This window comes from Fusarium oxysporum, chromosome 2 (assembly GCF_000149955.1).
Source record: "Fusarium oxysporum f. sp. lycopersici 4287 chromosome 2, whole genome shotgun sequence".
Classification (NCBI taxonomy): domain Eukaryota; kingdom Fungi; phylum Ascomycota; class Sordariomycetes; order Hypocreales; family Nectriaceae; genus Fusarium; species Fusarium oxysporum.
In genome coordinates, this window is record NC_030987.1 from 4,919,514 (window position 1) to 4,945,206 (window position 25,693).

The 25,693-nt window shown below is 43.6% G+C and overlaps 7 protein-coding genes across 7 annotated transcripts; 4 read left to right on the forward strand and 3 right to left on the reverse strand.

Moving 5' to 3' along the window:
- Positions 1-922: 922 nt before the first annotated feature.
- FOXG_15857 (uncharacterized protein) lies at positions 923-3,541 on the reverse strand (the record flags this gene model as incomplete). The annotated part of the gene is made up of 1 exon (XM_018395971.1): positions 923-3,541. One exon carries the CDS (start codon positions 3,539-3,541, stop codon positions 923-925), a length of 2,619 nt encoding a protein of 872 aa, XP_018256471.1.
- A 374-nt stretch (positions 3,542-3,915) lies between these two features.
- FOXG_15858 (uncharacterized protein) lies at positions 3,916-5,069 on the forward strand. The gene is made up of 2 exons (XM_018395972.1): positions 3,916-4,338; positions 4,394-5,069. Exons 1-2 carry the CDS (start codon positions 3,931-3,933, stop codon positions 5,000-5,002), a joined length of 1,017 nt encoding a protein of 338 aa, XP_018256472.1. The 5' UTR covers positions 3,916-3,930; the 3' UTR covers positions 5,003-5,069.
- A 903-nt stretch (positions 5,070-5,972) lies between these two features.
- FOXG_22230 (uncharacterized protein) lies at positions 5,973-6,353 on the reverse strand (the record flags this gene model as incomplete). The annotated part of the gene is made up of 2 exons (XM_018402629.1): positions 5,973-6,098; positions 6,135-6,353. The coding sequence occupies 2 exons, from the start codon at positions 6,351-6,353 to the stop codon at positions 5,973-5,975; spliced, it is 345 nt and encodes a 114-aa protein (XP_018256473.1).
- A 791-nt stretch (positions 6,354-7,144) lies between these two features.
- On the forward strand, positions 7,145-7,504 carry FOXG_22231 (uncharacterized protein; the record flags this gene model as incomplete). The annotated part of the gene is made up of 1 exon (XM_018402630.1): positions 7,145-7,504. The coding sequence occupies one exon, from the start codon at positions 7,145-7,147 to the stop codon at positions 7,502-7,504; it is 360 nt and encodes a 119-aa protein (XP_018256474.1).
- A 78-nt stretch (positions 7,505-7,582) lies between these two features.
- FOXG_15859 (uncharacterized protein) lies at positions 7,583-8,733 on the forward strand (the record flags this gene model as incomplete). Its single annotated transcript, XM_018395973.1, has 3 exons — positions 7,583-7,670; positions 7,728-7,835; positions 7,871-8,733. The coding sequence occupies 3 exons, from the start codon at positions 7,583-7,585 to the stop codon at positions 8,731-8,733; spliced, it is 1,059 nt and encodes a 352-aa protein (XP_018256475.1).
- Positions 8,734-14,075: 5,342 nt separating this feature from the next.
- FOXG_15860 (uncharacterized protein) lies at positions 14,076-15,322 on the reverse strand (the record flags this gene model as incomplete). Its single annotated transcript, XM_018395974.1, has 4 exons — positions 14,076-14,407; positions 14,466-14,588; positions 14,663-15,019; positions 15,070-15,322. 4 exons carry the CDS (start codon positions 15,320-15,322, stop codon positions 14,076-14,078), a joined length of 1,065 nt encoding a protein of 354 aa, XP_018256476.1.
- An 8,138-nt stretch (positions 15,323-23,460) lies between these two features.
- FOXG_22232 (uncharacterized protein) lies at positions 23,461-23,794 on the forward strand (the record flags this gene model as incomplete). Its single annotated transcript, XM_018402631.1, has 2 exons — positions 23,461-23,598; positions 23,648-23,794. The coding sequence occupies 2 exons, from the start codon at positions 23,461-23,463 to the stop codon at positions 23,792-23,794; spliced, it is 285 nt and encodes a 94-aa protein (XP_018256477.1).
- Positions 23,795-25,693: the final 1,899 nt, after the last annotated feature.

Consider the following 25,693-nt stretch of genomic DNA (forward strand, 5'->3'; position numbering starts at 1 on the left):
TTATTGTCTAATTATCTTTAGCTTAAGATATAAATATATATATGAGAATTGCTACACGGGCATGACGTTTTGGCTACACTGGCATGACTCTTACACGGGCATGACTTTTGTGGCATCTGATTCGCTAGATTTCTGTCGACTCATAGGTACATCCTCGCAAAGGTGGTGAAGCCAGCTTCACTAGCAAGATCTCCCTTTCAGTGTAGAAGCAATTAGGTCGGGCCAACCCCCTTCAGCAGATCTTGGTCTTGCGCAGGTGTCAGAATAAGGTCTGGTTTTCCATACAGAACAAAGCGAACTCTATTACGCAGGAGACCGCACCGTTTTCGTTCGTAAAGTGATGTGACTCGGTGTCTTCGGTTATGATAGAAGCTTTTCGATTAGAGATCACAAACTACCAGGTTTCATTATTTCTACTGTCTTCTGGTGTTGGGTTAAACTCGACTATGTTCAAACTAAAATACGCCTTGAACCGCATATCCGCACAGCTATTTTACAGTTCTATATCCTCAATTGCTTAGAGCCAACTCTTCTCGCGCTCAGCAATGCGGTATTATTCGAGCAGGGCCACTCACCTAAACCTGTCAGTATATAATTTGAAGAGGGGTATCGATTCTTGCGTTATTGGCGCTCTATCGCAATCAAGGCTAGTAGGGGAGATCTTGCTAACATGCACCTTTGGGAAAGTGCGATCAGAATGAAGAATAAGTGGGGGGTCAAGATGGTTTTGCCCATATTTGGAAGAACCTCGCTACGTGCGCGGGTCAGATTCTGTGTAATTCAACACATTACATTCAGCCCTTATTACAGTAGAGGATATTGGAGGAACTGAGCATGGCCTTAGTAACATAAACAGGGCTCATTTGCAGCTACCGAATGCAGGCATAATACTGATAAACAGTTTTCCCTGCTACCTTTGTACTTAGGTAGGACATTTATCAACATCTAACTCCGCTATTACATACTCCCGTATCACCATTACTACCTTGCCAAGCACTCCCTGACTCTGCCCCGACTTGGACGCCATCTCCTTAGCCGCTACGGCAAATACGAGGCCCGCGATATCGGCGACATCGGTCGTGACATACGGCATAAGAGGTAGGCCAATATCGTCTGCCTGTGCTCGCACCTTCTCGAGTAGCCCTCGCGCCATTTTATGCATGGCGAAGTAATCAAAAACAAGGTCGGGCATTTCGGTCTGGATGGCGTGGGCGACATAGTGCACGAGCTGCGGTGCGGTGAGAGTTAGGTGTGCTGGCGCTGCCTTGGCTTTGGCCTTGATCTTCCTATCTGCTGCAGCTCCAGCCTGGGACTCAGTTTTAGCGACCCTGTCCTTCTTCGCTTGTTCCTCCTGCTGTATTTTGAACCATCCACTCGTCTCCAAGATCTGCTGCATCACTTCGGCATTCCAGGCCCTCCTTGTCGGTTCTGCTATCGCGCGCTTTTCCATCCGAGCTGCACAGCACAGCGACACGGGCGCCCCGAACTTAAGTTCGCGGATGCCGGCGCGCGACCTCTGCAGGAGCACCTTGCCATGCTTGCCCTTGCGCCGGTTCGCGGCTGCGAGCCAATTGGCCGGCGATACGCCGCGGCTCATGCAGTAGTTCTTGAAGTGGGCCTGTAGCGATGCCGGCGGCTCCGTGCCGACGAAGAAGGCCTGGAGTCCTTGCATCGCGACGAGACGGTCGAGGTCTGGCCATTCCGGCACTGGCACCAAGTGCTCTTCTTCTTCTTCTTCTTCTTCTTCCTCCTGTTGTTGTTGTTGCTGCTGACGCACCGCCGTGTACAGTTGCACGGCATGCAGCACGGCGCCAGGCTTGGCGGCGTACCTGACGCCGGTCTGGTGGAGCAGCACACGTGCGTAGTGAATCCACAGGCCACAGAAGAGCGGGTTATGTAGGAGAAAGGACGAAGACCGGCTTGCCCTGTCATTATGACTGCTGCGGTTGAGAGCCATCCGGGAGGCCGTAAATATATCCACGCCGTTTAGCTTGACCGTGACCATCTTGCGCATATCCTCTAAATCTTTCATCGCATCGTTTTGATGATGGTCTGCTAGGTTTGCACGATCGAGCAGATCGGCAGTGATCTCGTTGAAACGATGAAACTCAGCCAGGACCTTCGTGATGTTGGGCCCGAAGGAGCGTAGCGTGTCAAGGTAGTTCTGCACCGCGAAGCACAGCCAGACCGGGATCTCCTGCGTCTCGAACATGTATTTGACGCCGCGCGCGAACTCATCGAGCACAGGGATGCCTTCGATTTCGAACAGCAAGGTGATATCGGGTACTACTTCCAGAAGCGCCGCCTTGTCCTGCGCCCACCGCTGACGGTTATCCGTAGTCTCTAGATGCACTCTCTGCGCGTCATACCACCCGAACTTACCGGTGTAGCAAGGCATTTGTCGTGCACTGTGCGGCGCGGCCGTCCGAATCGCTTCGAGCAAGCTAGCAGCATTATACAGAAACGTGGCGCCTATATCATAGCATGCGAAGTTCATATCGTCAGAAAACCGCTCCTTCTGGAAGGGATCGAGACCTAGGTATTGACAGACTGCGCCGAAATACTTCGGCAGCAACGCCAACGCGCCACCGTGCTTCTTCAGTAGCGGCGCCATCTCCTCTTCGATGCTGCGCGCGAGCTCGATAGCCAAATTCGCACCAATTGCAGCGGCAGCCAAGTCGATCTTCCCGCTGTGATATTCATTCCACAAGTTGCTAACCTCGTTGCGAAGTTTGATGAGGTCCTTGAGCAGCGCTGTGAAGGCGAATATGCACTCAGCCTCCGACTCGTCATTTTCAATTGTGTACCCGAGATCAATAGGTGAAGATGGAGCAGGAAGCACCACATCGGGCGAGTCCGAAAAGGTCTCGGATGGCTCATAAACTTGCAACACCTGAAATAGACTGAAGTCTCGGATCTTAGCTTCCACCACTGAGTTGTCGTGGATGGCATTCGTAGCGCCTTTCTCAGGCGTCATATTAAATGCAACGCCGCTGCCGCCTTCAACTTTGAATAAGACATAGCGAACCTTCTCCAACACGCTGACGAAATATGCATGCGCTGTATTTGCCCGCACGCTGTGATGTTTTTTGGTCTCGCTAAGGTGCATTGAGAACATCTTCCGGACACGGATCGCTCGCTCCAGGGCCGTGCGAAAGAACAACGGGATCCCAGCCCCATTATTGGCTTTTATTGCGGTCGTTGTTGTCAACTTGCGGGCGATGAACTCGGCCAGCGGCACGAAGTCTCGAATGGCAAGCACATACTTTGGCTTCGGCGGTGGATCAGGTGCATCCTTTTCGTCTATGCCTGAAGGTGCGACATGCTGTTTTTGCTGCTGCTTAGCCTCCTTGCGCGCCTTGCCCTTCAGGCGGCCGGATGAGGGGGCAGCACTCTTGTTGGCTGCCGCCCCTGCGGTAGGGGGTGCTGCGAGCGAGGTCGTGTATCCATGTTTCTTGGCAGTTGAGGCTAGCCATGAAGCGACGATGTCCGTGTCGCGTTTGTATTGCTGGTATATTGAGAGAAAGCTAGTGGGTGGCATTTTGAAAAGTTATCCAATTCCGAAATGCAATGGATTTTAGTCTGCCCCCTCGAGCGTGCACGGACGAAAATGATGTATTATGTTGAACAGGTGCTGGGGCCTCACGTGCAAGCAGGGATACTTTAAGATTACAGCCGAAATGGTAAAACCTCTAAGGGGCAGATTTCAACAGAACACAACATGAATACACCAATTCACATCAATGAACCGAATACACGTAATGTCTGACATATTACGACGCATTTTATGGGAAATTGGAAGGACGTCAAGCGTGCACGGGCCAGATTCTGCGTAATTCGACAAATTACATTGAGCTCTTGCTACAGTAGTAGTAGCCTCGTCCACCATTGTGGCCAACTCTAATTTGAGCACATTTTTAATCGTTTATTATGCCTTCTAAGCTTTCATCAGCGCGCAAACGCAGTAGGCCGTCTCTCAACCGCCGCAAAGAGGTTGAGATTCAAGACGACGAGCCATCCGATGATTCAATCCGCGTAAACCAAAAGTCAGAGCCGGCTCAAGTGAATGGACAATATGAAGCCCGTCTTTCAACATCAAAATCCAACTCCAAGGCAGCAGAACCAAACACTCGCCTTCGGCGGAGCCATCAGCTGCCTTCCCGATTAGTTCATGATACACCTCAGAGCACCATTCGCCACTTTGGGGGATCAGAGGAGCATACGACAGCGTCTTTTGCCGAATCCCGTATGGCTCCTTTAGTGAAGCGGCAAAAGACTGATGACGTCCAGTCCCGACTATCTCAAACGTCTGGATTATTAGATTGGAACGCACTTCTAGTAAGAAGGGATCTCCCAACCAAGTTTATTCTGCCATAACCTAACTACTCTACAGCCCTCTGGAAATGAGTTCAAAGAAAGCTTGAAGGCTGCCTCGACTGCCTTGGCGCCATCCACCAAGAGCTTCGAGCAGCTTTTAACATCTATCAACGATGAACACAGCAGACTTACCGCCGTTAAGGGCAGTCTCTCTTCCCAAAGGGACGACCTAGCCAAGGACCAGAGAAAGGCTGAGGACGCTCTCCAGGATGTTGAGACATCAACAGCCACCGAGAATCAAATGCTCAGAGACCTCGAAGATGTCTACAACAAATATCCAGAAGACAAGGAGCTTCTCATATTCCTTAAAAAGCGAAAGAAAACGAGCGATAAACATCAAGAGGTATATACTATCCTCAAACGCCAACTCGATAATAGCTCAGACAGACTTTCCAAAACCGAAAACGAGCTTGCGCTGGTCACTGGGAGGCTGAGTCAGCTCGAGGCTGAAAGGGCTGAGGTCATGAAGGAGAAGGAGGGAGTTGATAAGGCGGCAAAACAATTGGTGGTTATGTCTCGGTTCTTGGAACCTGGTTGGCAAGCTACTCTAGACATGCTTGAGCAGGTTTCGGGGATGATGCTCTGCGAACTGCTCTCTTTGTGGGGTTTTCATTGTTGTAAGTAATGCTTGAAGTTGTAATATTAGGGATGTATGCTTTATCAAGCTGGTGTTGGCGTGGATGGGATACCCCTAGTAGTTAATAATAATATTAATTGTATTAGAGTTGATGTTTCTGCTACACTTTATATAGGGTAGAGTTGATTTAATGAGCATGTTTATAGAGGAAGACTTTAGGTCAAGTTCATTTAGGAAAATGTTATTAGTTACTTCTTTACGCTCCTAAAACTAGGTATAACAGATAGTAGGCGTTTATAAACGAATGTTCTCTATAGTTTTCTCACCACATTAGGGGTTGCTCTAGCATAAATAATAACCCAATAAAGTGTAAACGCAGGGGCCATGATTTCGTGTATTAGGACCTGATACTGGGGGTAATTGTTACAGTAGAATCGTCTGCGAATGATACCTAGGGTGGATAAGCTATGAAAGCTAAAGTACGCGTTCACTCGCGTATGTGACGCGCCGATTATCAATCGAAATGGGACAAATCAGTCGCTATGGATTAAATGGGAATAAATCGGAGATAGTCAAGCACCTGAGAAGTAGACAGGGATATGCGACAATTAGGGGTACACGACAATTAGGAATAGAAGAGTAGGGCGGGTGAACTCTCTCTTGCATTCCGAGATAGAGCATTTGAACGCATCTAGGGTGGGCAGGAACTGCCGATGGTAGACCCTGACGTGCCGGAGCATGGGCTTCTTGTCCCCAAATATCTGTCCACATCCTGCTATATAAAGGGTCCGGGGCTTATGCATTGTGCGAATATGAATGCTGCGGAACTCATTAACCAACTAACCAATACTTCGACTGTCGGTAATCGAGAGATAGGCGCTTACCTCAGCTTTTTGCTTGTCAAAAAAGTCCGAGAGCACGCGGGCTAGGAACAACAATACTCCCCATTGGGCCCCCTGGCATGCCTTATACGTTTGCTCGGACTGACTGCGTGGGTCGGCAAATGCTGTTCTAGAGTTTAAGTAGACTCTATGTCACACCTGGATAGTCCAAAGGCGTTGATAACATGTCTGGGACTCTTTGCTTTGACTTCAGCGGGGACATTTTCGCAATCCTTCGTAAGCATCCTCCATTCATCGTCTTCCTGACTGTTAGCATGCGAGCCACGAGAAGACTATACCTTCAAGCAACTAGAAGGGTTGGCGGTGATAGTGCCGGTGGAAGCCGTAGCGTGTACGAGAGCCGGGTTGACTGTATGGCCTAGGGAGATCGAGTTGACAGTGATAAGGTCCCCATATTGTGGTATCCCAGGTGCCTCGGTTATAATCCCTCCGGTGTTGTTTAGGAGAGTTGGGTTCAAGGCATGCGGCTTAAAAGCCGTTTCTGGTACTAGCTCCATAATTGAGGGGTGTCTGGGAACTTATCAGCTAATGTATATGTTTCAAAGCAGCAAAAAGCGATGCCTTTTCTACATTTCAGAGTTGCCGTGTGTACCTAGTTGTAAGCTCAGTGTTTAAGCGCAAGCGACGACCTTAAAAACGCAAGACGCGCCCTTTGGACTTTTTGGTTAAAAGTAATCCGGACCAGCAGTGCGGGGGTATGTGAAGATAGTTATACTTCCAGGGTCAGGGTGTCACTGCGGGGGGAAGGGTATGTAAGCCACCACTCGAATGACGCAACTGTGTCCCGGCGGCGCGGCTTAGCTTCCCGAATTAGCTTTTTAGTGAGCATTTGTTGTTAAGATTTCTCCTGGAGGATTTCTGTATCTTATTAGCTTCTTGTGGTAAATACGCTCGACGTTTACTACTCGAGTGGATATAGGAGTTCATACTAACCTGGTATCCGAAGCTGGTGTTAGCAAGTCGGGGCTTTCCGGTGGGCTTCAATAGCTCCTGGTTAATCAGACGAGGAATACCGATGCGATGGCAAAAACCTTTTTCGGCCAAAGCCGACCTTAGTTCCCCGGCCATATTACTCAGGATTGTGTCATAGGTCATCATCGATGATGATGCCAGCCTAGTACGAAGGATTAAAGAGTTAGACTTAATTATTCATTTGCCTTAGGAACCCTGGCAGAAAACTGCTTAACTATCTTTACTCCAGGCGTTTAATCACCATAGCTCGGCTAATACTACATCAAGCTACCAGGCAGGAGTTCTCCCATAATAGCATCATCACGCATCATCAAGAATGGCGGTAGTCCAGACTTCGGAGTTCCAATACTATGCTGGTCTCGAGCCCTTCCAGCGTAGACTTCTCTACGAGCCAATCGTTCTCGAGTATACAATGATTCAAAGCTGCAACCTGGCCCGAGAAGAACCAGAAAGCCACGCGACGGTCGACTTTGATAACCTGCAATCCGACTTCGAAGCCTTTCGTGTGCTTGTAAATAAGCTCGCCCAGGTCTGTGACAATGAACGAGGCGGAAATTCGGTCGCCGCCATGACGATTCTCGAAGGGACGAATAGGCCCGAATTCGTGTTTGCAGCGAACAGGAAGGACGAAGAGGAGACTAGGGCAACCGCGAGATTCGTAACGAACTTACTATAGTTGGCCGGGTAGAACCCCTAAAATCTTAGCTCCGATGCCCTCGAGAAGAGAGTACTCAGGATGATATTAGCTTTCAACATGCCCCGAATTACCGAATACAAAGATACACTTGATAAGGCTTTAGGCCTTTGTCTGGAAGATCACGAACGGCGACAGTCCGAAGATGGTATGACATAGCGTATAGCAACGCCTACTACATGACACTGACTCCAACGATGAACAGAGGCCTTGAAGAGTGAGCTTCAAAAGCCCAGAGAGAAATGCAACTTCTCGGTTAACAACATACGCGAGCAGGAGGAAATCAAGTGCAAGTCTCCCTCCTTCTGTCGACGTACTTTATATATACCAAGACTAACTTTACCCTAGCACTGAGAGATTGTGAAAGGCTGATTAACCTGATCCATAATGCCCAGCTGGCGATGACAGGGATCAAGAAAGCCGTCAGGACGAAAGCCAGGGGCAGCGAGTTCCTCAGGTCTGGGCCGTGGTGCGAGCTAAAACATTATCTCGGCCGTTGGCATTCCTACCGTCAAGCTGCGAACTTTATTGTTTGTGCAGCAGCAGCCTGGCCGCTACTAGTTCAGGACTTCAAGATCACCTCACTACCGTCTAGTACTCGCATATCCAAGCCCATTGTACAGTCGGACCTGACAGCTGTTGCCATTGTTCAACACATGGAGGCTTTCGAGAAAGTAAAGATGCCAGAGCTTATGCAGGATGCAGAGGATCTCCGCAGGATGGGTCTGGATAAGGCTATCCAAATTCAACTCTTGAAGAGAACTTTCAGGCCAATCGTACACGCAGAAGTCCTCATTCATCACTACCTCACCAAGAACGAAATCACAAGGCCAAATAGATTTTGGCGGCAATGGCAATACATCGGCGCCAGCAAGCCAACTTGTCGCTTATGCCACTATTACTTCAGCTCGCACTCACAGAGCCAGATACAGGTTCGGCCGTCACATCTGAATCTGTACCCAAATTGGCGTTTACCGGAAATCTCTGACGAGGACGATGCGGAAGCTCGAGAAGCTCACAGGAAGCTCTTGAAGAGCATCGCTGAAAAAGTGCGCAATGACGCGAAGCGAACTTTGCAGCAGAGGACCACCAAAAGCAAGCAACATGACTCAAATACCTACTCTGCTACACCGAGATACCTTGTGAAGAGATCAGAGTCAACAAGTTCTGATGGTCCCGCCTATTGCGAGGTTGATCGCTGCAGTCGGTGAGGGGGTCAGCCTGTGGTCGCCTTGAGATGGAGTCTCTTGTACTGCTCAGTCATTAAATACACAATAAACTCAGCGGCTACGCAGAAATCTTCCTTTGTCATCATACTTTCTTGGCATATACGTATTAAGGATGTGGCCCTATCTTCACCCAAATCCTTAACAAGTGCAATGTTTATCGTTTTTGTTGGCATGATTCTTAGTCTCGACTTGGTCGTACTTGTTAATACCATTCCTTATTAGCTCCATCATGATCGTCATCTTTATCTTCATACTTATCTCTATTATTACAGTCGCTAGGCTTATCCTTATCTTCCTTATGTCCTTTATCCACATTCCAGTTAGACTTCACAGCCTCGCGTTGTAGAAGAGCAACCAGATATAGTATATGATACATCATGATGGTTTCATCGCGTCCAAGTTGTAAGCTGTATATATCTTGCTGCTGATGTGTTTCAAAATGTTAAACTCTAAATACATAACAAATGAACCTTTTCCATACATCAACATATCTTTTCAGGCAGTTCTCAACTTTGAATTCGTGGGGTCAAAAGTCATCTTTCTAGTAGGTATTCAACCAGCATCGAGATCAGTATGAAGTCTTGGCCAAGGTGAACGTGGCTCGATCAACCATGAGGCCGACACCACGGAGTATATCTCGAAGCCGGGCTTCTACGGCAGCTGGACTCCGGGGTACTGTATCGTGCCATTGGCCCACAAATAGTCTTCGTTCCATGCTGGTTTGGGCTTTTTTACCGTGGCCGCAATGATGCCAAGCGGTCGGCCATGAATTAAGCGAGGTCATCCTGTATGCTGCAGCCATGGGGAGAAATTTGTGGTAAGAATATGGAGATTCTGATTGGTGCAGAAGTGGAAATGCGGCGCATTTCTTGTCTACATGCTTGATTAGGACAGGTACGCCTTAATAAACGCAGCTGGTCATTAGAGTGAAAATCCAAATATCTGACTCAGCCTAACTCTTATTACTTCTCTCAATTATCTGTAAATTGTGATAACATACATGATAAGCATGTGCACCAAACAAGTATATGCACCAACAAATCTTAACCTTTAAAATAGAAATGATCACAAAAACACGACAAATCATCCGATCAATTAAAACTAATCGCCAGACTCTTCATCAGATATCGAAACAACTATCTGATATGTTCTTGTATTATATCCTATCTTGCTACATGCTCTACAACGTCTTTCTTTCCCTCGCGCTAACCCTTCCCGACCACAACTTTTCGACGATTCAGCCACTACCTGCGTATCAATATCCATCTGATTAATTACTTGCCTTCCTTCCTTTATTTTCATTGCTCCTCCTTTCTGTAGTCGGGTTCTTTTTGCCCTCCGCCGCCGGCTTAGTATCTCATTCGCCCGTTCAAGATCTTAGACCTCAATGACCTTTAATAAGCTAATCTCATGCATGACCGCCTTGGTCCCCTTGGAAAGAGACTTCAATGCTTCCAGAACTGACTCTGGTGAGCTGCTGTGATGCCTTCTGGTCCGTTTTGCGAGATACTCCGATTGCGACCCGGCCTCAAGCACCGTCTTTGGCGTCTTTGAGACCCATGGGGTAGAGGGGCCAGTCTCCTCCTCAACTGGCGTTGGAGTCCGTAGCTGCACATCAAGTTTCGAGACCACATGTTCCGGGTCAAGTGGAACAAGCCCGGCACCTCTAAAAGCTGCTTTGATATTTTCCTCTGTCATAGTGGCCTCAAATGCGGCATAAAAAGCCGGAAAGAACTCGGTTTTGGAAATATGGGTTATAGAGCATCGGATCAGATGCTCGATTTCCCGGCCATATGCCTGCTTAAGCATGCAAAAGCACCCGACATCAAGAGGCTGTAGTAAATAAGACGAATAAGGCGGCATATAAAGCGTGATAATCTTATTCTCCTTATAATATCTCTCAAAGTCGACCGAGTAGTAGCTTTCGTGGCCATTAAGGACCAGAAGACGATAGCGACTATTAGATCGCTTGGCTGTAGACCGATCAAAGTGCTTTAGCCAGTCGAGGCCCATCTCATTGTCACTCCAGCCATTTTGGGATATTGCAATAGCCTAATCGCCTGGGAGGTTATTTTCTCGGTACCAGTTAGCAAGGTAATACTAGCCTGAACCTATAATAAACGGCGGCATCGCTCGACCTTCCGCATTAATCGCCTAGATAACAGTAATCCATTCCCGATTTCCAGGCTGCACTAATTTCGGCTTTCCACGCCTTTCTGCACCTGTGACGACCATTCCACTTGCAATGACGCCCATCATAAAGCCGGTCTCGTCAAAGTTCCCAGATATCATCCGATCAGATGCCATACTTAGCAATTATATTCTCCACGAGCCTAAACCAGTTGCAAATAATAGTCGGATCTTCGCATTTGGCTCTCTGGTAGTCATACTTACGAAAAAAACGCGTTTTAAGCTCTTTGTATCGCTTAACGAAGTTCATAGCCCAACGCTTGCCGACGGGTGACGCGTCATAGTCGGCGAGCAGTCGGTTAGCCATCTCTTCCACACCACGTAGTCGTGGGGCAAATCCTCGCGAATCTAGGTCGAGAATAAACTTAATTATCATCTGTTCCTCCAGATCAGTTAGTTTGCATGATTTCGGGATCCAGTCACGTCGCGATTAGATCCCATTTTATCGGCGACGCAACGCCTAATAGTTAACTTGGTATAACCTAGCAGCGCCTCGGAGGCCTGATTTTGGGTTATTTCGAAGCGCTTAAAGCGCAAGAAGAATTTGACATTCAGAATAGAGTTAAGGCATGGTCATTGGCTGAGCATTAATCGATTAAACTGGCATTGGTGACGGCTGAGGGATTTTTGGTGCACATACTTGTTTGGTGCACATGCTTATCATGTATGTTAGTTAATATCTTTTTATATGTGAATTAGGCGTGCAGTAGCATCTTCCTTGTCCTCTTCCTTCCCTATACAGTTCCTCTTTCTAGCCTGGCTTTCTGTTGCGTATCTATTGACAATCGCATTATAGATGCATTCCTTGTAGCCTTTAAGAGTTATGTAGGGCTTCTAGTTAGAGCATAGTGTTTTAACCTGCAAAATAAAGCTATTCGCAAGTGCTACGTCAAGAAGGAACTCCTAAAGCAGCGCCTGCCAAGGGCCACGGCGAAATCGGTGCTTGTACATTATATATAACTGTAACTAATCGCCGCGGTCAAAGTGGTTCATTTCGTTATTATACTTAGCAGTAACTGTTGGTATTGGAATGATTTTAAAGGTATTACTACTCAAGATTTCCCTTATTGCTTGTAATTGCGCTTCCTTATTAGCCAGTTTCTTCCTCTTCTTCTCCATGTATTCCTTATTAGCACTGCTGTGTATAGTTAAGAGGAAAAGCATGAGGCTATTATCTTTGTAAGCGATTTAAGAGACCTAAGAAAGAGAGAGAGAGACTTATTAGTAAGGGAAATATATAGAAATATGTTAAAACTACTTACAAGGCTATCTATTATAAAGATAACTCTTACCTTATTATACTGAAAAGTAGCGCTATTGCCGGACTTATCACTCTCTTGTGCCTTCTTCAGCACCTTACTAATGCCGCAATTTAGGCGCGCTGTGCCTGTGGCTCCGTAGCCGGCCTCTCGAAGGGCACGGAAGAGATTTGGCGAGGAGAAGAGGCTATCTGTGAAGACGTGATATGTCTGCTTTGGCAGCAAATTACATAGGTGTATAATGACCCTCTGTGTATTACTGAGAGCCACCGTAGTTTTCAACTTTCCCCTTTCCCTCTTCTCATGCGGCAAGGGCAGCTTGACGATGACTGCTGTGTATGGTGATGCCTTCACATGCCAAAGCCACCGCAGAAAGAAGCCGTGTTGCGCAACAACCCAAATCTTGAACCCTACCGGCGTAGGTTTGTTCTTGACGATCGTTGTCTCTTTGGATCTGCCTTTAAAAGGGACCATACACTCATCTATAGTGATATTAGTCCCAGGAAAAAAGAGCTCTGATGACATTTCTTGTATGTGGTTAGACCACGGCTCGGCCTCTTGGAATACCTTAGGGAGATCGCTCTCATCACTCACATCGAGCTGGGTGTGATCGAAGGTGCGGATGAACTGTGTGATAAGAAGGAACTTATTTAATGGTATGAATTTGATGATTGGGTGTAAAGGGGACTGATTTCCTAGGCTAGGAGACTTCTAGTGACTTTCAACTGATGTTTCCCTATGAATTCCTAGATAAATTATTATACCGAGCTATATGTATGCTGTTGCGGTGGAGATGCCCTCCTATTTGAGTATCCTTGACCCTTCGGTTATGGTGTTCCAGTTGTCGATAACGCCATTTTTAATGAGATAAGCAACCTAGGCGTTAGTGTATTTAATCCAGCTTTGTATAAGGGAAATATGTATAAAAGCTGGAATAATTCGAGTGGTGTTGGCGGCAGTATATTGGTGCAAAAGCCACTATTTTCTATGTTGAAAGGAGTGAGGCTATCGCCAGCTTCTTAGGCCGGACAAATAGGCAGCTCGGTGGGTCATCAGCTGCACGCTGTGAGTGCGTGTGAAAGCTGTGATCATCAAGGTCATAGCTATCTTGTGCTTCATCTAGGGTAGCTTGGGAAGTTATTGTTTTAATGGAGACTGATTTAAGCTGATTTGTATGGTGTTTTAAAGAAAATGAGTCTCGAGATGAACTTCTCGTACCTCGCATGTATTAATGTGATTACCTAAAGTATGAGGTGCTCGTGACATCCTGAAGGGCTGTGGCACTCAAAGAGATCTCGCCCGCTTTATTTTAAAGCAGTTGGCACACACAAATATAGAAACAAAGAGGCAGAGGTGTTCTTGCCTTGAGTCAAAACAATAATTCATAGAAGTATAGATGCAGATTGGATGGTCAACAGCTTGTAATACGAATGTAACAACAATAAGGAATAAAAACCTTTTGGAGCACCGTTTGAGAATTGCACCTCGTTTTCCGTCTTTGATCGGGCATAAAATTCCAACATGTAATTGCAAAAAGATATTTCATTACGTTCAAAATACTTTACAGCTTCCTCTATCGAATGATGTAGCTTTTAGCTCGATAAGAGCTGTGGTAGACTTTTCGCGTAATTAAACATGTGATGTCCAATGCTCTCAAAATTTCGCCAGTTTCTCACGACACAGATCAACCCACGCCGCACTTGCACCACTGATCTAGGCTTGCCGCGAACCCGGTCCGCCTCATGCCAGGGGGTTTGGAGAGGATTGTGCTAGATGGATTGCCCGACTTGGTTCGGGTTCTATGCATGATCGCCAGTAGCACAGGGAGGATCCTTGGATGAAACCAATAGAGAAGTTGGCCTATAAGGCTGCAACCTAATATAGATTATTTGAGAGTCCGGTACCAAAGTCACACAAATCCTCCGTATTCATCTTCACACTTTCTTCCAGAGTTGTCCAGCCCTTGTAGCCCATCTCTTTCAAATACCCCTCAGCCTTAGGAGCCAATACAATCTCGCTCCGGTCCAACCCAGCCTCAGCAATATCAGGAGAGAACTCCTTCTCAGGGTAAATGTCTCTCATGACTGTTTGAATCATGTGCCAAGTATATGGCCCTGCATAAGCAAAGATTCGCTCATCGCATATGTCAGGGTGAAGAAGAGCCGCCAGATGAAGGCGCCCAGTGTCTTTCACGTCGACGTAGAAGTCTAATGCGGAAATTGTTTTAGTATGTATATAACCATTAGTGACGAAATATCTACTCACACTGATGAGCCGCATTAACCGGCTCGTGATTGCCCCTGAATAAAGCCTCGATGAGGCCGGAAGTTGATGGGTGCCCCTGGTTGTCCAGGTCGAGGCTTTCGCCTATGTTCATGCTTGGAAGAACTGCGTATATGAGCCTTCGTTAGCTTCAGAAGCCTCAAACCACCACTACCAGTGAATTACCACGATGTACTTACCTGTATTGAGAACAAGGTCAGGCTTGTTTTCGTGATACCACTTCCACAGTTCTCTCTCAGTTTGTGCTTTGCTCGCCGCGTAGACTGCAAACCCCCTGTCTGGAAGATACGGAGGCGGGGCCCAGGCTTCTTCAATCGCCTCTTCGTTCCAGGTGTCGTTTGAGATTTTCGGCCAATTCCCGTGTTTCGGAGTCGTTGCAGCAGCGCAAGATGATGTGTATACAAATCTCCTAATATCCCGATTCTGCGCTGCTGAACGAAGGAGATTCAAGCCCATGGCAATGGTTGGAGGGATAACTTGATCTGGGCGTGAATCAAACGTCATGTCCGATGCGGCATGAACAACGCCCGAAACTCCTGTTGAAGATCATGAGCTGAGTAAGGTACGAAATACTTCCAGAATGCACCTTTCAGAACAACAGCAAAGGCATTAGCCTCTACAATGTTGGGCACAGTATAGAGTTGAAACTTGTTTGGGCCATGCTTCTTCTCAAACAGCGAAGCTATCCACGGAGTTTTGGCAGCGTCCCTAGTAATGCCTCGGACGTTGTAACCTCCGGAAAGGAGCTGATCTGCGATATGGCTTCCAACGAACCCGCTTACACCTGTCACTAAGACGGTGGTCCCGGCATCGAGGTCTGGCTCATAAGGAAAGAACATTGGGGGCATTGGTGCAACGCTTCGGCGTTTGTTGGGCTGGAATTCAATCTTGTGGTTTTGATATCTGGTTCTGAAGCGTGGGAAGCGCGTCTATATATACCTTAAGCCAAGAAAGACGTCATATGGCTGTATAAGAATAACCCTGTTGCTTTTCATTTAAATCGCGTAGAATCTCCAGGCTGCGTCTTGAACATACGAATAGCCCCTGTCGCGTGGAGAATGTTGCTCTTGAAGTGACCAATGACATCCCTCCAACGCAGGCAAACATCTATAGCAACAGTTATTAAAATCTTAGAATATGTCTTATTATGCATCTTGATTACAAAGCGTCGATTTTCTAACGGCGTAGACCTATTCAGTAATGCACAATGGAAGTGCGCCGCATTTCTACTTCTATACTAACTAACGTATGTGATAAGCTTCTTTAATATTCGGGAGAGAGAGTATGGCTAGATCAAACCCGAGAACACGATTAACATTGATAAAGGCAGTATAATAGCCAGATTTAGCAAGTATCTATAGTTCTAGCCATAAATTCAGCTAATCTATTACAAATCTAGGCTTAGATCTTTTAGTTGTTAGCAGTAGTAATCCTAGGAAGAAGGCTTTCCTCAAAGGCTCCTAGTCCTGCACTTATACTAGCTTTCTTAAAGCCATAACTGCAATTAGCTATCTTCTAAAACCGGGGATTATCTTTAAAGGCAAAGAACTTTAATAATAGTAGCTTATTAATAAGCTTAAGGAGGCAGCCGATTAGTATTATATTATATCTAATAACAGCTAACGTAGTTGATAGGCGATCCGACCGGACAAGTGATCCGACCAGCTTAACTTACACCTTAAAAGCTGTTTTTTAAAAGCTTATATAAAATTTAAACTAGGCCTAAAATAGCTAAAATTTTAAAAACTAATATTTTACTTTATAAGAAAGCTATATTATTAATAAAATAATTCTAGCTAATTTGTAATATAAATTATATATAAAAAAGCTTATTAATACTCTTTACACCGTATAAATAAGCTTTAGTATATAAAATAAAATAGTTAAAAATCTAGAAAAAGTATTTTTATATATAAATAGCTATAAAATATATAAAATAAATATTCTTGGATTTTTAGCTATTTTATTTAAGGTAGCTAGATATTATAGGGTAGGCTATTTTTAGCTGTACAGTGCGCTGATCGGATCACTTGTCTGGTCGGATCACTTATCAACTACGTTAAATAGATAATTATATTATAATTAACGTATATGATAAGCGAGTGAGCCAGACAAGCGAGTGAGCCACTATATTTCTCACCTTAAAAGCCCTTTTTTAAACTTTTCGTAAAAGGTCAATTTAACTCTAAGATAGCTAAAAAATATAATTTAATATATTTAACTACTATATTTTTATATATTACTTTTATAAAAATTATAACTATTTTCTTTAAAAAGTTATATAGTAAAGTCTATTTACACTGTGAAATACACTGTATTTTAAGGTTTTATATAGAAAATAAAATAGATAAAAATCTTTTAAAAATATGAATTAGTATAATTAACTATACTAAGTATAGAAATATTTTTTTCAGATTTTTAGCTATTTTATTTATAAGTTAGAGCACTATAGGGTAGGCTGTTTTTATACTACACAGTATAGTGGCTCACTCGCTTGTCTGGCTCACTCGCTCTTATTCATATCGTTAAGTAGCTTAAACAAAACTATCTTCCCTAAATATAACTAAAAGATAAGTCTAATACAAGGCTTAGTATATTAGATAGCTATTAAAGCTATAAATCTATAAGTATCTACCTGTCCTAAACCTCTTAAACTAAAAATACTACTAACGTGGTTGATAAGCATGCGTTACATATAAGCATGTGTTACAAAAATCCCTCATTCTATAACATTTCCATCTAATCAGATACTTCTTAACCACCAAACATGCCTTAATTATTAGATGAAGCTAGGATTCTTCATACACTTCAAGCCCTTCAAAATGACCCAAAGTTAATAATTAGACGCGCTGCGAAGATGTATAAAGTTGGAAGAATGAAGCTATGGCGCCGACAACAAGGCATTTAATTACGATGCGATTAGGTTCTAAAGTCACGGAAATTAACTAATCTAGAGGAACAGATAACAGTTTAACTCCTCCTTGGCCTAGATTCGCGAGGATTTCCTGCGTGACTTTATTTTGTAGAAGAAATGGCTAATTCTCTGCTAGCCGACTGCAATGCATCACCTGTCGGCAAGCGCTAGGCTTATAACTTCATAAAGCGATAACCAGAGCTAAAGATGCGTTTATTTCGGAGATATGGCTATCAGAGAGCTAAATACGAAGATCTAACTATTATTCGTGGCTGGTTTAGGCTTATATAGAACATAATCGCGAAGTATGGTATCTAATTAGATAATATCTGGAACTTTAATAAGACTGGCTTTATAATAGGCCTTATAATGGCCGGAATGGCAGTTATAGGCTTAGAAAGGCAAGGAAGACTAAAATCAGTGCAGCCTAGAAATCGTAAATAGATTACAGTAATTCAGGCGATTAATGCGGAAGGTTAATCGATTGCGCCATTTATCATTAGTGCGGGCTAATATCACCTTGCCAACTGGTACTAAGAAAGCAACCTCCTGGGCGATTAGGTTATTGCAATAAGCCAAAATGGGTGGATAAATAACGAGCTGGGTCTTGAGTGCCTAAAGCACTTTAATCGATCTATAACTAAATGATTAAATGCTTGGTATCGTCTTCTGATCCTTAATGGTCATGAAAGCCACTACTCTACTGATTTTAAGAAATATTATAAGGATAATAAGATTATCACGCTTTGTATGCCAGCTTATGCATCCTACCTACTCCAGCCTCTTAATATTAGGTGCTTTGCAGTGCTGAAAAAGGCTTATGGTCAAGAAATAGAGCATCTGATAAGATGCTCTATAACCCACATTTCTAAGACTGAGTTCTTTCTAGCCTTTTATGCCGCCTTTAAAGCTACTTTTACAGAAAGCAATATCCGGGGGGGCTTTAGAGGAGCTGGACTTGTTCCCCTTGACCCAGAAATGGTGATCGCAAAGCTTGATGTGCAGCTACGGACTCCAACGCCTCCCAAGGAGGTCAGCCAACCAATAACCCCATGGGTTTCAATGACCCCAAAGACAGCAAATAAGGCTCAATCTCAATCTAAATACCTTGAAAAACGAATCAGAAGGCACAAAAGTAGCTCTCCAGAGTCAATCATTGAAGCTCTGCAGTCTCTTACTAAGGCAGTCAAGGAAAATATATATAAGACTACCTTATTAACAAGTGAGGTCTGAAATCCTCGAGATGCAAATGAGATACTAAGCCGGCGCCGGAGGCCAAAAAGTACTAGACTATAGAAAGGAGGCACTATAACTGTACAGGAAGCATTGCAAGTAATTAATCAGATGGATATTGATGTGCAGGTGGTGGCCGAATTATCGAGAAGTAGTAGTCAACGAAGGTCGGAGCGACCAGGCGGCCGGCGTTGTAGTATATGCGGCAATGCCGGTCATAATGCAAGGACCTGTCAGGTAGTAATTAAAACCTCTGAAGAAGAGTATAGCAAGTAGTTTTAATTAATTAGATAGTTTATGGTGTTTTTAAATGGATTAAAATATTCAAGGCTAGGATCTTTTATAACACATACTTATCTGTAACGCATGCTTATCAACCACGTGATACTAAATTAAAAGTCTTATTAATTAAATAACGTGTTTGATAAGCATGCGCCGCAGACAAGTATGCGCCGCACTTTTCCCTCTTACATCATACATTTTACCTGATCAATTAGTTTTCAACCATTTATCATGCCACAATCTTCAATCAAAGCTAAAACCCTTCTTGCTCTTCAGGCCCTTTAAAATAACCCAAAATTAAGTATCCAACGCGCTGCAAAGATATATAAGATTAATAAGCGCCGCCTACGTCGCCGCCAGCAAGGCATTCAATCACGATGCGATTAGGTTCTAAAGTCACGGAAATTAACTAATCTAGAGGAACAGATAACAGTTCAACTCCTCCTTGGCCTAGATTCGCAAGGATTTCCTGCGCGACTTCATTTTATAGAAGAAATGGCTAATTCTCTGCTTGCAGACTGCGATACGCCACTAGTCGGCAAGCGCTAGGCTTATAACTTCATAAAGCGATAACCAGAGCTAAAGACGCGTTTATTTCGGAAATATAACTACTAGAAAGCCAAATGCAAAGATCTAACTATTATTCGTGGCTAGTTTAGGCTTATATAGAATATAATCGCAAAGTATAGTATCTAATTAGATAATATCTAGAACTTTAATAAGACTGGCTTTATAATAGGCATTATTATGGCCGGAATAGTTATCACTAGTTTAGAAAGGCAAGGAAGACTAAAATCAGTGCAGCCTAGAAACCAGGAATAGATTACTATAATCCAGGTAATTAATGCAGAAGGTTAATTAATCCTGCCATTTATTATTAGTGCAGGCCAATATCATCTTGCAAATTAGTACTAAGAATATAATCTCCCAGGCGATTAGGTTATTACAACGAGCCAAAATGGATAGACAAATAACAAGCTAGGTCTTATGTGGCTAAAGCACTTTGATCAGTCTATAACCAACCGGTCAACTAGTCCCTATCGTCTTCTAATCCTTAACAGTCACGAAAGCCACCACTCGGCCGATTTCGAGAGGTATTGTAAGGAGAACAAGATCATTACGCTCTATATGCCTGCTTATATATCTCACTTACTTCAACCCCTTGATGTTGGGTGCTTTGGGCTGCTAAAACAGGCTTATGGTCGAGAAATAGAGCATCTAATCAGATGCTCTATAACCCATATTTCAAAGACTGAGTTCTTTTCTGCCTTTTATGCTGCATTTAAAGCTACTTTTACAGAGAGCAATATCCGGGGAGGTTTTAGAGGAGCTGGACTTGCTCCTTTTAACCCGGAGAATGTAATCTCAAAGCTTGATGTATAGCTACGGACTCCAACGCCTCCCGGGGAGGCTGCTGAACCATCGACCTCTTGGACTTCAAAGACCCCAAAGACGGCAATTAAGGCCCAATCTCAGTCTAAATACCTTGAAAGGCGAATCAAAAGGCATAAGAGCAGCTCCCCAGAGTTAATCATTAAAGCTTTAAAGTCAAATTCTAAAGCAACAAAGGCAGTTATACATAAGGTTATCTTACTGAGGAGTAAGCTCTGAAATCTTTGAGATGCAAATAAGATACTAAGCCGGCGCCAAACGACAAAAAGGACTAGATTACAGCACAGAGGGGCAATGACTGTAGAGGAAGCATCGCAAGTAATTGATTAGATAGATGTTAATACACAGGTAGTGAGGGAATCATCGAGAAGTAGTGCTCGAGGAAGGTCGGCGCGACCAGGCAATCGGCGATGTGGTATATGCGGCAAGGCCAGGCATAATGCAAGGACCTGCCCGGTAGTAATTGAGATCTCTGGGGAAGAGTATAGTGAGTAGTTTTATCTAATTAGATAGTTTATAGTGGTTTTAAATTGATTACTAGTTAAAGGGTTCGGAAAAGTGCGGCGCATACTTATCTGCGGCGCATGCTTATTAAACACGTTATAAAGATTTTAATATATAGTAAAACCTAATATAAAGCTTAATTAAAGTATTTAAAAATATATTTTTATATATTTATCTAGTATTTTCTAATCTTAAAATCTAGCTTAATTAGTTAGGCGCCTATGGAGAAGGCTAACTCAGCCATATTAACCTCCCTAAGAGCCTTCAGGGTCTATATTCCTTAATTATCATATAACGGTTATGGGTTTCAAACAGGGAAACTAGTCCATACTAGGTTTATATTTGCAGATTGCATAGGGCGTTAAACTAGGCGAATTAGTTATCACGTCTGTTAATAATCAAGTAATGCTTATTAGGCTTATTAATATAAAGAAGTCTTATTAATAGCTGGTAAGCTAAATCTATAAAAGTGCTAATAAATGTGGTCTATATACTAGAAGTGATCTGAGAGGATCACTGAGGTAGTTGGATCACGGTGATCCTGGATCACGGTAGTTCCTGGAGCGTCGTGATCCTGTCTGTGAGGTGATCTAGCTCTGATTGGTCCGTAGCCGTTAAGGGGCTGATGCCTTGCATGGGTTTTTGTGGGGTACACGTGACGTAACCGCTAGGGTCATAACAAGACAGGTATAAGTAAAGGCTTAACCTAGCAACAGTATAAGCAGTAATTAAGTTTATAATAAGTATTAGTTATTTATAACTTATATAGGTGCTATATAGATATAAAAAACGTACTAATAAACTAAGCAAGAGAATAAGGACTAAGATAGCATAGCCTCTAGTAGACAGATTAGGCTTTAGCTGCTAAGGATAAGATGCTAAACACTTAAGAGAAGTTAGCCTTTAAGCAGGCTTATTGCAGGGACAAGTAAGGCTAGGAAATTTAGGAAGGAGTAGGGATTGGTGAGGTTTAAGAGTCTTAGGGCTAGAAGTCTAAAGAACAATATAATAATATTTAACGTTTTAGGCCCTATTAGGCCTATCCTCCTAGGCAGAATAAATGCATTTATTTATTCATTTAAAGAGATAGTCTCCTACAGGCCTGTTTCTAAATTATAAAATCGAAATATAATTGCAGCATATTACTACAGTTTATTAAGATGCGAATTATACAAACCGTAATATTATTAATAACAGGGTTAAGCTTAACCTAGAATATAGTAGCCTTCTATTTTGACTCGGATGACCTTGCATGTTTATTAACTAAATGATCAGTAAATATAACTTCGTTATAGTCATTGTATTATTCCTAGCCCCCATGGACAAACCAAATATTCTCCAGTGAAGAAACAAGATATCAGCGGGTACTTATTTTAACTGTCTGCCAATTATGCAAGCGATTACGGAAGGCTAGTGAGGTAGGGTATATAGTTTGACCGAATCGCGGCTCATCCTCGTACAGTCGAACGCTATCCGGCTCAGGAGGCATAGCCGGCTATTACCTGCTTTTCTTATTGAAATCCTCCCTTTTAATGTCTAGTGTGTGTTAAAAGAATAAGCGTGGGCAGATGCCAGTGCTCAAGATACTCACAGGGGTAAAGAAATGGCGAATGGAAGCGTTTTGCTTGGCCCGTGATGCGTAGGGCTGCTGGAGTCCGGGAGATGGTGGTAGGTATCGGCTATTGGTGGCTCGGAATTACGTTGCTTCTCGTTTTTAAGCCGCCCTCCTGTGGTTGCTTTACAGCGGCTTTTTTGTGTCGGCCCCTACCGAACTGGTTTGGTGGTTAAGAGGAGCTTACCTTCTTTACTCCTTTAAAACCTGTTCAGAGGATTGCATGTTATGCGCGGCCCCTGATTAGCTAGTTTCAGTGGAGTTAAAGACATCAAGGCGGGGCCTTTAGGGGCTAAATAATTAATTTAACGTCCCCTAATGTTTCTCCTAGATATTTCTGTTATAGAAGCACTAAGTTAGGTCTAGTTATATGGCAAGCCCAAGCTATTAATTATCTAACTTAATTAAGCTTTGTAGTCAGTGTGTGGTGGTTACTAACTTACCTGTAGCTTAACTATTTACCGGTGTGGCATTTATGTTAAATGAATCCCTTTTAGTGCTAAACGAATATCATCTAACTAGCGCAATTTAGGCTCCAGCCTGTGGCGCAAAATGTAAAATAACCTATTCTCTCGGCTAATAAAAACAAGCATAATTATGCTAATGCTAAGATATTTAGACAGTCCTATTTGTCGAACACTTTTTATTATTGTATTATAAATGAAAATAGCATATAACTGCCTAGCAAGAGCTACTACTAATTTAATAGGTTATATTAAACATAGAGTTAATTGCTAATATTTCAAAGTAAAGTGGATGGCGGTGAGATCATAGTGGCGGGGATGTGGCTTTTTTGTATTAAACTGCAGCCAAGGTCCTAACCAAGTTAATATAAACCTACTTCTATAATTAAAGGGTTATAAGGTTTTCTACTGCCTCTGTACTTAAACTCTACTGTCTTTCATAGTTGGACTACTACCGCTGTCTCTAGTTACTCCTTGCATTATATTATATAAACCTATTGCCTTGGTAGGGCTTATCCTCCCGAGCCTAGGCCTCGCAGATACCTTCGATGCATGCTCGACTTCTAAGATCACCACATGCAACTGCCTAACCACTCCGGTCAAGAGATTCCGGTCTCGAGACTTCACCTTCCCCGAGCCTCTCTTCCCTTGCACGGCGAATTCCTGCTCCGGCGATACACCGCCTTGCTGCGTGGAGAAGGGCCCTGGACCAGTGTAGGTCTCACCTTCTACCAGCAAAACGAACCTTTAATGCGGCTCCAAGTTTGGTGACGATCAGCTGGATGTCATAGATGGCGTTGTTTATATGATTGAAGAGTGTCCTGCATCGGGGCCATACTTTGGGAAGAAGTGTCTGTATATTGCGATTACCACTGCTGCCGCGGCTACTATTTCAGATACACATCTCTAAGTCGACGACGACCCTATTACGCTGAACACTAAGCTTAGAAAATGGCCCTTTAATAGTTACTGCATACTTAGCCCTACTGAGTGTTGGGTTCCTTTTGATGCTATTATTGCCACATTTAAGAACCTATCTGTGTCCTTACTATGTAATACGACCGTCTACGTTGCTGTTGGCATCAGCGTTTCTAGTAAGCGCTGTGCCTCTGGTGTAACCTGTTTTAACTAAGGCACTGCCATTGGCTCTAGCAACTAGTTCATGTACTTTATACTAGACCTCAAGTGCCCTGAGATTTGCCTGCGCAAGTGCTGCTGTCCTGCTCTCCCGCCACCTCCCCCGGAGACTAAGTCCTGTTCCATTGGCACTGCCTTTGGCTATGGGGACGGATTCAAGAACTTAAATAGAGACCCCGTTGGTCCTGCTTTGGGTGGTAGTGGCTGTAACTATTAGGGCTAGTACTTTACTCCCAGCGAGGCTACGTTGACTGCAGGCATCAGTGGTTTATTAATTATCGGCGCCGGCCAGAACGACATCTCTAAGGGCACTAAGGCAGGAACCTGGTCAGCCAGCCTGTCCGGATCTTAGATAAACGTCTAATATAACCTGTATGATGATGATACTAACGGACACTTTGATCTCGCCGAGGTATATGTATATGCTTCGTGCTCGGCGCCGACGAAGTGCGCACCCGGTGATTACACGTATGTGTTCCCTTCGGGCACTCTGACAGGAAGCTCGGAAGCATGCGTATAGCACCTCTATCTAAGTTAATAGTACCTGCTTATTATACTATTTTATCTTACATGCTAAGGTCAATGAGGTATTCCCGAAGATTGCTACTTGTCCTAAGGAGGCGACTTAAACGAATTAGGACAAGATAAGAGCTGGCTATAGCATTTACAGTATATAAGTTAGTTTCTGGCTTATCTCTGCATAATGTAATAATATATCGCAAAAGGGCCCGTTTAGGCAGAATAAGCATGGGTTAAGGTCAGAGGCATTAGTTTTTATTAGATACGGAGAGGTTATGCATAATAAGATAATATATAATATCCTACTATAATAATTACTGCAAACATTGCAATACAGTGCATATATTCTAGTCTATGCATATTAGACGTCTCTCTAATTTCCCTAGAGTTATATCGTAATATATTCTTTTCGTCTATGCCTGCTTTCAGGGTTTGCAGAGCTATAGTAGAACCCCTATTATTTCTCTATTATTAGCCAACATTGACTTTCCTTTCTATCCTGACCGAGCTGAAGTTTCGAAGAACATTCGATATATGTTTATAATTGCCTTACCCCAGGTCACTATTGCCCCTTTTATTTCTTTCAAGCCCTAAGACCATTGTTTGCATCGACAGCCTACTCTTCTATTCCTAATTATCATGTGCCCCTAATTATTACATACCCCTGTTTACTTCTTAAGTGCCTGTCTATCTCCGGTTTATTCTCATATGCATATACTATGGCGACTTATCTTTCCCGTTTTGATTAACGATCTGCAGGCGCGTTATTCATACGTGTAAACACGTACTTAAGCTTTCTTATATTATTAACACTTCCTACTGTAATTTTCATCCTAGATATATTTTAGAGGTCTGTATAAGCTAATGCTTTATATTGACTAGCAGAATATAACTGCCTTTTATAATAGGATTTAAAGGTCTCTTTTACTATAATCCTTTTCTGCGTATTATTATTTAAAAGTAGTAGGGTGTAATACTCTAAAATATTATTAACTAACATGGTTAATAAGCAAGTAACCTGCTGCACTATATAACTAAGAATAGCCTACCCTATAGCACTTTAAAGTTATAAATAAAATAGCTAAAAATCTATAGGAAATATTTCTTATAATAGTATAGCTAACCTTATTAAAAAGTGTTTTTTAATAATTTT

Coding starts and splice junctions, on each gene's coding strand:
- FOXG_15858 (XM_018395972.1), top strand. CDS start 3,931: ATGCCTTCTAAGCTTTCATCAGCGCGCAAACGCAGTAGGCCGTCTCTC. Junction 4,339..4,393: donor TAGATTGGAACGCACTTCTA/GTAAGAAGGGAT, acceptor ACTACTCTACAG/CCCTCTGGAAATGAGTTCAA.